This window comes from Gekko japonicus, unplaced genomic scaffold (assembly GCF_001447785.1).
Source record: "Gekko japonicus isolate JY-2015 unplaced genomic scaffold, Gekko_japonicus_V1.1 scaffold3338, whole genome shotgun sequence".
NCBI lineage: Eukaryota > Metazoa > Chordata > Lepidosauria > Squamata > Gekkonidae > Gekko > Gekko japonicus.
Genome location: NW_015165339.1, coordinates 150,183 through 159,843, shown reverse-complemented (window position 1 = coordinate 159,843; position 9,661 = coordinate 150,183). Strand labels below are relative to the sequence as shown.

Here is a 9,661-nt window from a genome sequence, read left to right as displayed (position 1 = left end):
TAATAATAATAATAATAATAATAATAATAATAATAATAATATGTCTTTTGATTTATTAATCGCTCAATCCTGTAGAGCTGCTGGCTCTGAGCGATTTACAGTTACACATGTTAACAAGGGACTAACAATGATTCATAGGGGGTAAGGGAGGACAACATATAAATAGTTTAAGTCGCACACATTTGCAGCCAACAGGTTTTTGTGAGAGAGAGAGAGAGAGAGAGACTATATAGTGTCTGACCATGTTTTATACTGTTTTTCTTTCCTTCTCTGTTAAGCTTATTTGCCGTAATTGGTTTTAACCTTAGTGACTCCTTGATGACGTCAGTTTTTCCAGGACTGCTTCGAGTCGCAGCGTTGCACTGCCACCGCCTGGCCGGATTGGCCCATCGCAGGCTTCTTAATGCTGAAGAGATCTTTCCAGGCTTCCGAGCTTATGAGCTGGACATTCCGTTTCGCCGGCTAACACCTCCCCCCACCAGGGGCGGGGGCTAGTGTGCCCACCCTCTCTAAGGAGTGGTACCATTTTATCTACTCGCCGAAGCTTTCGAACCGCTGGGTGGACGGCGAGCTGGGGACACGGCTGGTAGCTCACACCAGCGCGGGCTAGAACTGACAGCAGTTCTGTTCAGTTCAGACTGTGGTTTGATGGTTTTAATTATGTACTGTCTGCCTTGAGCCACAGGGAAAGGCAGGATAAGTGAAACACAAATGCTTTCATAAATATGTAAATGATGGGCTTAACCAGTGAAATGGGCTTACCCGCATGCATGGTCAGGAAAGCATTAATTGTAAATTCAAAAAGAAGGTCAAACAGCTTGAGCATGCTCAGTGGCCACTGATTATTGAGGGCAGTTGAGTGTTAGTTGACCAGGAGAAAAAGCCACAGAGGAAGAAACAGAATTTGGCCTTCTCAAGGCTTTTAAGATCTAGCATCCTGGAAATGATGCTTTAGGGGCAGAGTATGGAATTTCCCAAATATAGGCCTGCTGCAGTTCATCATGAGCTACATATTGTTACATTCAATAGGATAAAGATTTATCAGAAACCCCGTGTGTGGGGATTAACAGCAGGGATGTTTTGGATTGTAGACTTTTTGGAGTCAGCACACATGTACAAACATACCACTTCTCAGTTTCAAATGTCTCATGTTCCAGAAGCTTGGTTTAATTAATTTAAAAAAAGAGTTGTCAGGTTTTGTTTCTATGCATTGGTTCTACCTTGAGTTTTCTAGCTGAACTTGGATTTCGAGCTTTCTACCTTATATCTAACCATGTTATGGGCATTTTAATTTTATGTGCCACATCACAGAAGTTTTAGCTTCATGACTCTTTTGTATTTTCAGGATCAAAGGGAGCTATACTGCTGATGCATGGCCTGCTTTTGGAGGGCAGCGTTTGGGTAGCAAATCTGCCCAATAATAGCTTGGGATTCATGCTAGCAGATGCTGGATATGATGTGTGGATTGGAAATAGTAGAGGCAACTCCTGGTCTAGAAGACACCAATTCCTTACAATTGATCAACAGGAATTTTGGGATTTCAGGTAAGTAAATTTGGTGTGAAATGACTGAAATGTGGCATTCAAATTGCTGCCCAACCATCTTCCTCCTCGAGCTTTTAGAGGTGGTCTCAGATCTAGTGTTGAGGTGGCTGAAATGTTTGTTACATGGTGATCACTACATCCATCATGAGGCCCTGTAGGAAGGAATAGCTCTGGCCTCCTTGACATCTCAGAACATCTTGGGGACTCACACATGAAGCAAGGCATACATCTCGCATTCTGTTCTGATCTAGTTGGGACCAGAGGACTACTTACTCTCATAAAATTCTCCGTGGGTCACATGTTTGCCTTCATGGAGGTCATGAGAAATAGGGTAGTTTTGCCTCTTGCTCCCCTTGCCCTCCTCATTTCCTTTCCTTGGCATATTCTCTGTACGATTTGTGGTGTCATGTTTAAACCAAATTAAAAATCTTTACCTATGTTGATATTTATTTGCTGTTTTAAGGTTAATGGAGACATAGTCTGTAACTATTAAATCCATATGTTGTGTTTACAAAATATCAAGATATACCCAAAACACAATTAGATAAACCCTCAGTCAGTCTTTATTCGGTGCATAGCCAGCACTGACAAACCCTCAATTTATAATAGTGTATTTCACAAAAAGGAAATTTAACCTCTAATACTTGACTGCTTATCATTACAAACATTCTAAACAAGTACCCTTTTTCCCAGTTAGTTAATTATCAGATGTCCCTCTTTAACCAAAGTATTTATCTAGGGTTTTTTGCCCCATTTAAATTTAATGGTTTTCTCAGAGATTCAGCATCAAACTAGACTTGACTGCAGCATGAGTCCAACACCATAAAACGGGACTCCCTTAAACCTTCGGAGTCTTTGGGAGAGGGGACGTAGTACTCTGCAATTATGGTTCTATTTGCTCTACAAACACCCACTCCAGACTCCCAGAAAGATCCCATATTTACCCAATAGGAAAGAATGGAAACCAGATGGTTGGGCACACATACATACAGCTGAACCCCTTCATTCAATCCCTTTCAAACTTTGGGGTCTTTAGAGAAGAATGCAGAATTGGTTCCTAGCTAATTTGGTGTCATTAGCTCTAAAACCGCCTTCTTCAGACCCCAGAAATGTCCCCCATTCCACTTTTTTTGTGGTAATTCTGGAAAGTTCCATAATTCCATTTTCCATTGTGTAAATACAAAGAATGACCCCAAAAGACATTTTTGGCAGAGGCATGTCAGTATACACATCCCTAGCTGGATTCTAATTTGGGATGGAACATCCAATCCTAGAACCATATCATTATCATCGCACCTGTAGCCTAAAATATTACTGTTCCAGATAAATCTTTGCTGTGAAGATATAATTTCCCATTTACATGGCTCATGGCTGCAGTCTCTTGATCTGTTTTGCTGTAGATTTAAACAAGGTGGTTCCAGTAAACAGCTTTCTCCTTCCTTGGTATTTTTTGCTATTTGAAGACATCTTATGTAGTCTTTTTGGTTTGCTGAATATGCTCACTAAGGACACGGGAAGCCGTTCATTTTCAATTATTTTGTGATATATATTTTTTTAATGTCCAGGGAGCCCTGCTTTATTCCTCCCTGAGTTCTTTTTCCAAAATTTGAATTCAGTTGGTTATTTTATGATAGCATGACAATTGTCTGTTTTTAAACAATCTGTTTTAAGATGTTAATCTCCACTTTGTACATCAGTAGGGATTTAAAGAATCCCCCCCCAATGAAATCTGAGATATCATTGCATGCAGAGTGAGACTCCCCTCCCAACTTCGAATGAATATTTCTGTGCCAGTTTTAAGAAGACGTCTATTTCTCAAGCAGGCATCAATTTTTTTAAAAAAAATTATCAATATGTTCTTGTTTTATTTAGTGGTTATAGAATGTGTGTGATTGACAGCTGAGATATTTCTCTTCCACCAACAAATTTGCATTGTAAAATGGCAGCTCAAGAAACAGAGCAGATGATTGTTTACAAAAGAAGAAGAATCTCAGTGCAGATGATAGGTAAAGGACCTTCATTGGGCATTGCTACTAAATTGTCATAAGGAAGTCAGATTGTCTAATATAATTTATGTCATTGTATAATATAATATCTGTTAGTGGAAACCTCCAAAGGCCAAATAAAGTTATTTGCATTACGAAGCCAATGTATACGCCATATAATAACCATGAAGTAGTACAGATTATTATAAAATTGCTGTTACAGATCACCCTGAGAGACTTTTGGTCTGAATATTGGTCTCTGAGGGAAGGCAAACAAAATTGACCATTACCACAAACACACAAAGATCCATAGGGGACCAGAACCCAGTACTCTAAAAAAGGATGGAAATGGACAAAAAGGAATATATTTAAGACACTTGTTAGTAACTAGTTATACATGAGTTAATAGAATAAACCATTTTTAAACATCACAAAAGGGTTTCGTGTTCAGTAGTCAAAGATCTGTCATGTTGCTTAAAAGAACCCATTGGAAACAATATTGTTAGAATTGAATGGACACATTGGAAAATTTATTGTACATTCCTACTTATTACTAGAGATGGGCATAGTGCTGAACAAAGGTTTATGAATGCAGTTAATATTAACCAATGCGTATTCTCATTTTCAGTTTTCATGAAATGGGCATTTTTGATCTTTCAGCCATGACAGACTTTATTTTGAAAAAAAGTGGACAGGAAAAAATCTATTATGTTGGTCATTCTCAAGGATGCACCATAGGTATGTAAAGAATTAACTTTATAATTCACCTATGCAGAAGAGATTAGATAGATTCATGGAGAATAAGGATGTGGTTATACGGCAACCTACTGCAATTTGTTCCTGCTGCATATTTGATCAGGGATATTTTTTTGCGGTTTGGGAAGATCACATGTCCCTCTGGAAACCGCTTATATCACGCAACGAGGCTCCAGGCACTGTCCAGATAGCCACGCCACCCAAGCGGCATCACATCACTTTTAAAAAAAACTTTTCATTGTGCATGTGCATATGCGCATGGCCAAATCACAGCTTCCACTTGGGCATGCTGTACTTTCTTGTTTTTGCAGTGCCCCCCCCAAACTGCGAACAAAATGAACCACTGACGTACAACTGAGCACTGGAGTCTATATATGTGTGCTTGAACATTCATGCATTTTATATATTTAGCACCTGCACACAATGGTGGAAGCTAGAAAAAAAATCGGTGTGAGAATGACATTCAGATGACCTAATCACATTCATAGCAAGAGATGGCTTTCCAAATTGGCAAAATTGCAGATTCGTGGCACAAATATTCGGACAGTACTTGATTTTCCCAGTGTTGGAAAAATCTCTTGGAAACCGGGAAGATTGCAGGGGTGAGTCTGCTTTGATACAGGAGACAAATGCAGACATTTGATCAGCCCTTTTAAATGCTGTAGGGAACAGTGGTGAAACCCGATCAAAATGACAGTGTGACCATGACCTAAGTCTATCAATGTCTACTATCCATGGTGACTGAGGGGAACTAAGGGCACTAAGCCTCTGAATCCCAAAGCCAGGAGGCAATATCAGGGGAAAGCCTTGGCCTCTCTGCACTGTTGTTGACCATCTAAAGGAACTGGGTGGCCACTGTGTGAGTCAGTATGCTGGACTAGATGGACAACTGATCTGATCAAGCAGGGCTCTTCTTATTTTCTTAAGAGGAAGGTATTATTTGCTCTTATGTGTTTGCATTCTATTCCACACTTCTGTAGTGAAATGGTATTTAAAATAGAGAAGAAGGGTTCTGAGGATTATTGTAGCCCAAATGTTGGGGGCAGTCCAGATTCGATGACTCGAAAGCCAGTAGAAAATATTGTGTGTTTCCTATTTTTCTTTTTCCCCCTGACTCTACTCTCTGGAAGTGTTGGTAAAAGTTACAGTATATTCAATATCTTCTTGTGAAGCCTAAACTTATATTACTGCTTCAACAACATAAAATGGATCGTATTTTAATCTGGTATATAAAGTTGTGGGTCAGCCTGAGTCTAGCGAGGCTGGAGACTCTGCAGGAGTCGGAGAGCTACATGCAGCAAGCCATGAACCAGTTGTTTGCTGTTTGCTGGTGACAGCTCTGAGTACCTGCAGAACATTTCCAAGCAGATGACTGTAAATAGGGCTTGTTAGACCTATATAAATCAGACCAGGATGTTAGAGAATGAACTTGATATTTTGCTTTATGGACTATATTTATTGCTACACACAATGGATTGTGCACACACACACACACAGGCTCAGAAGACTGTACACTTTAAGTCACCTGTTGTGATGCAACACATAGAAGGTGCCTGCACAAGCCTTACACGTGTAAATAAGGTTTTAGCTACACAGTTACCAGCCTGGTGAAGAAGCACACACCTCCGTTATTATGAGCAGTAAGAAACAACAGCTTTGAGCAGAGACAGCCCCCATTGCAGAATTATTTGTGGTCACGTATGACACATTACTGCTTTGTTCCTGCATTGGTATTTCCTGCCAAATGGACATTTGGTTCACAATGAGAATAGCTAGCTTCATCTACACTACAATGGAGCATCCTGACACCAAGGTTTTCAGACCTTTGAATAAGGTTTTAGATTACAATATTGGCCACTCCTTATAAGTAACCTCCCACTCCTATAGGCAACCAATAGGATTGTTTTTGGGATGGACTAACAGGTAGGTGGGTCCACAGGTTGGAAAAGTTACCTCCCACCTAATGGATCCCCTATAAAAGGTAAGGACCATTCACCTGACCCTTCCTAGCTAGCAACCCCCGCAACAACCCCTGTCTGCTTTTTACTCCTCTTAAGTCCCACTTGCTATCCCCAAACCCTTGCCTCTACTTTGATCTCTTGATCTGCAGTCAAGAGACCCACACATTCTGGCTGGTTCTGGTCCTTAGTTTCCATTTCTTCCCATCCATTCTTCATTGGAACAACCAAAGCTGCGAAGACAGATAAGTATTGCCCATCATCACCCCCACCTGCTAATGCATTTGTGCTTGTTTTAATACTGTATTTCTAAGGAACTTGATTGAATGTGTGAGTGCATCAGTATTGTTTGTATGAGATTTAGTCTTTAAGTAAAAGACATTTATTTTAACAACAACAGCCTCGTTATCCTTCTCTGGTAACCCTTGGTGGGAACAGGACCTTGGTATAGTTGGTAAGGACCCATTTATAAATTGCCAATTGCTGTAAATAAAACAATTCGGCTAACAAGGAGATTTGCGGTGTAAAAGGAGAGACTGGATGTATACCCTGTCCTTCACTACCCTAAGGAGTCTCAGAGTGGCTTACAATCTCCTTTCCCTTCCCCTCCCCACAACAGACACCCTTTGAGGTAGGTGGGGCTGAGAGAGCTCTTTCAAGTTCTTATTGTATAAACAGCTCTGTCACAGCTCAGGTGGGGTGTCACCTGATGCTGCCACCACTCTGGTTCCAGGCTTTTCTGAGAAGGCCCAGAGCACCCTCCCAGGCCTTTAGACCTCCCCTTTGGCCGAATAATGGATGTGAGGACCAGGCAGAGTGAACATGGAAATAGTTTATTTTATAGGAGGTCAAACAAACAAGGTGCAGAATAATAACAGGAAGTGAGTGAAAAGAAAAGAAATCAAATGTCCTAACACGTCTAAATGTATACCGCCCCTAGCTCACTATCAAGTGGCCTTAGACTACTCACCCTTCCCTCAGGATGAGGGTTTCTTCCCCACAGCAGCCTCAGTCCCTTCTGGCTCTGTTCCCTGGGAAGAAGAACAGCTTTCCCTCTTGTACCAGTTCCTATATTCCCCAACCCTCTTCTTCCCTACTGGTTAAAATCAGCGCCAAAACTTCCTAAGGCCTTCTGGGGTTTGTAGGCCCAGCCTCCCTTACTGCTAGCCAGGCTCCCTGGGCCTAGTAGGCCTCTGGTGGCACAGCCCAGATCATGACAAGCTCTGAAAGAACTTGTAACTGACCCAAGGTCACACCAGCAGCTACATGTGGAGGAGTGGGGAACCAAACCCAGTTCTCCCAGATTAGAGTCTGCACTCCTAACCACTACACCAAACTGGACAACCACAACCACAACACTGGACTCTGCCTTGCAACTTGCATCTTTCAGACTGACCCATGATTCTACTTTTTGGACTTGCTTGAACCTTGCTGATCAACAATCTCAGACTGACTTGACTGTTTTCCTGGACAACCCATGAACTCTGTCTGCTGCTGAACTGGTATTTGATCACTGGACTGGACTCTTGACTGTGATCTGGCACTGTTGCCCTGCTCTGCCTGCATTCCCATGACAGGCCGCTTCCCAGACTAGCTGCATTCTTAATAGTTCAGCTGGATGGAAACACAGCAGAGCAGGAAGTAGCACAATGCCACCAGGGTGCATGTGTGTGTGTGGGGGACGGAGCCAGATCTGTTTGCAACGGCTTTTGAAGTCCAGCAGCAAGCCAGGAAGGGGGGAGAGCCTAGAGGGGTGTGGGTATTCAGAAGCTGCAGCACACTGGTAAAGGGAAGCCTGGGAATGTTGCACAGGGCTGAGGACAGTGGCAAGCATGTGACTGGCAGAGATCTTGGTAGTAGAGCCTGGAGCCGGGCAGTATAGAGGCAGCAAGTGACAGATGGAGGAACAGCTAGAGTGTGCTTGGGAACTCGAGGCAAGTTGGCTTCATGACCAAGAGGCAGTGGGGCCAGGAGAGGGGATGGACCTGGAGCATCCCCATTGCCAGGAGGAGGGCAACCCGGCACCAGTGAGTTGTAGATGGAAGAGCCAGCCCTCAGCAGTCTCTAGAGACTGATGAAACCCAAAGGGAAAACGGAGATGGGAGTAGGAGGTGAGGAAGCTTAACATGGGGCAGAGGCCCTGACTGAAAGGGCCAAGGAAGAAATGGTGGGACCCAGCTCTAGCGTCAGGGCTGGGCACCTGGTCAGAGGCCCTTGGAGGGTGACAAGTGCGGCTTGTCTGGGGTATGAGACAGCCACATGGAAGTAACAAAATGTCAAACCCAGGGCCTCATGCACCAGCCACCACCACAGTGAACTTGATGCATTTGGAGAGTGGTTGGCCAGTGCACAAGGTGAAGTGATAGTCCACCTTATGGATGAGAAACAAGCTGCCTAGGATCAGTTGGTATAAGAACTGCCCATACTGCCAGGTGGCACTGCAGGCTAAAGGGGGTTCTTTAGTGTTGCCAAAATGGCCCTACCTGATGAGGCCTATGAGAGAACAGCCACAGTGGCTGCCTGGCTGAGGCAAAAAGGGCTGCAATTCTGGGCCTTTTCTTAATGGGACCAGCTCTAGTGCTCTATCAGGCCTTAAATGCAGCCGATGTTGCTGACTAGGAGAAAGTGAAAAAAGCCATTTTCAGAAAGTTGCACATAACAAAGGAAACCTACTGGCAGTGGTTTAAAGCATACCACTGGGTGAAAGGGGAGAGCTCCTTCAAGATGGCCTATGCCCTCAAGGAGCTGGCCAGGAAGTGGTTGAAACTGATGGGACCGCAAATAGAGGCCCTCTTGGATAAGGTGGATAAGGTGTTGACAGAATCCTGAGTCCTTGGAAGAGTTGGCACAGATGTTAGATGACTACTGGGCAGCAGAGTCAGCCTACCCAATGGCGGAAGAGTGCAGCCCTGTGACTCTTACAGAGAAATCTAAGAAGGGGACTATAGAGACAAGGAGGATAGACGGAAGGGGCAAAACAATTCTGGAATGGGGTATGCTTGGACTGGAGGCTACCCCAATTGGGGGCCCAATGTCTAGGGCACCATTAGTCCACAGAGAGGTGAGAGGGCAGACTCAACGAGGGAGGAAAGGGGAGTGGGGGATGATGAAGGAGGCTGGAGAAATGGGCTGGGAACTCAAAAGTCAGAAACGGACCAGCCCCAGCAAAGGACTCTGTTTTACATGTGGGCAAAGGACTCTGTTTTACATGTGGGCAACCTGGGCACTTCCAGAAGGAATGTGGATTCATGGAATATGATCAGCCGTTCCTGCAAAAAAGTTGATCCACCATTGATTGTGCAGGCATCGCTGTTTGGGCAAACAATCCCGACTCTTCTAGATACCATAATTCACCCTGAGATGGTAACTACAGAAGGAGAATGGGCAAAACCACAGCCAGCTTGCTGGGTACATGGCA

At 43.5% G+C, this 9,661-nt stretch overlaps 1 protein-coding gene across 1 annotated transcript in view; it reads left to right on the top strand.

Moving 5' to 3' along the window:
• The window catches only part of LOC107109844 (lipase member M-like), a 36,891-nt gene that overhangs the window by 3,513 nt on the left and 23,717 nt on the right, over positions 1–9,661 (top strand). Inside the window, exons 4-5 of the mRNA XM_015410553.1 lie at positions 1,346–1,544; positions 4,158–4,267. Coding sequence (XP_015266039.1) covers positions 1,346–1,544; positions 4,158–4,267 — 309 coding nt within the window. The remainder of the gene's footprint in view (positions 1–1,345; positions 1,545–4,157; positions 4,268–9,661) is intronic.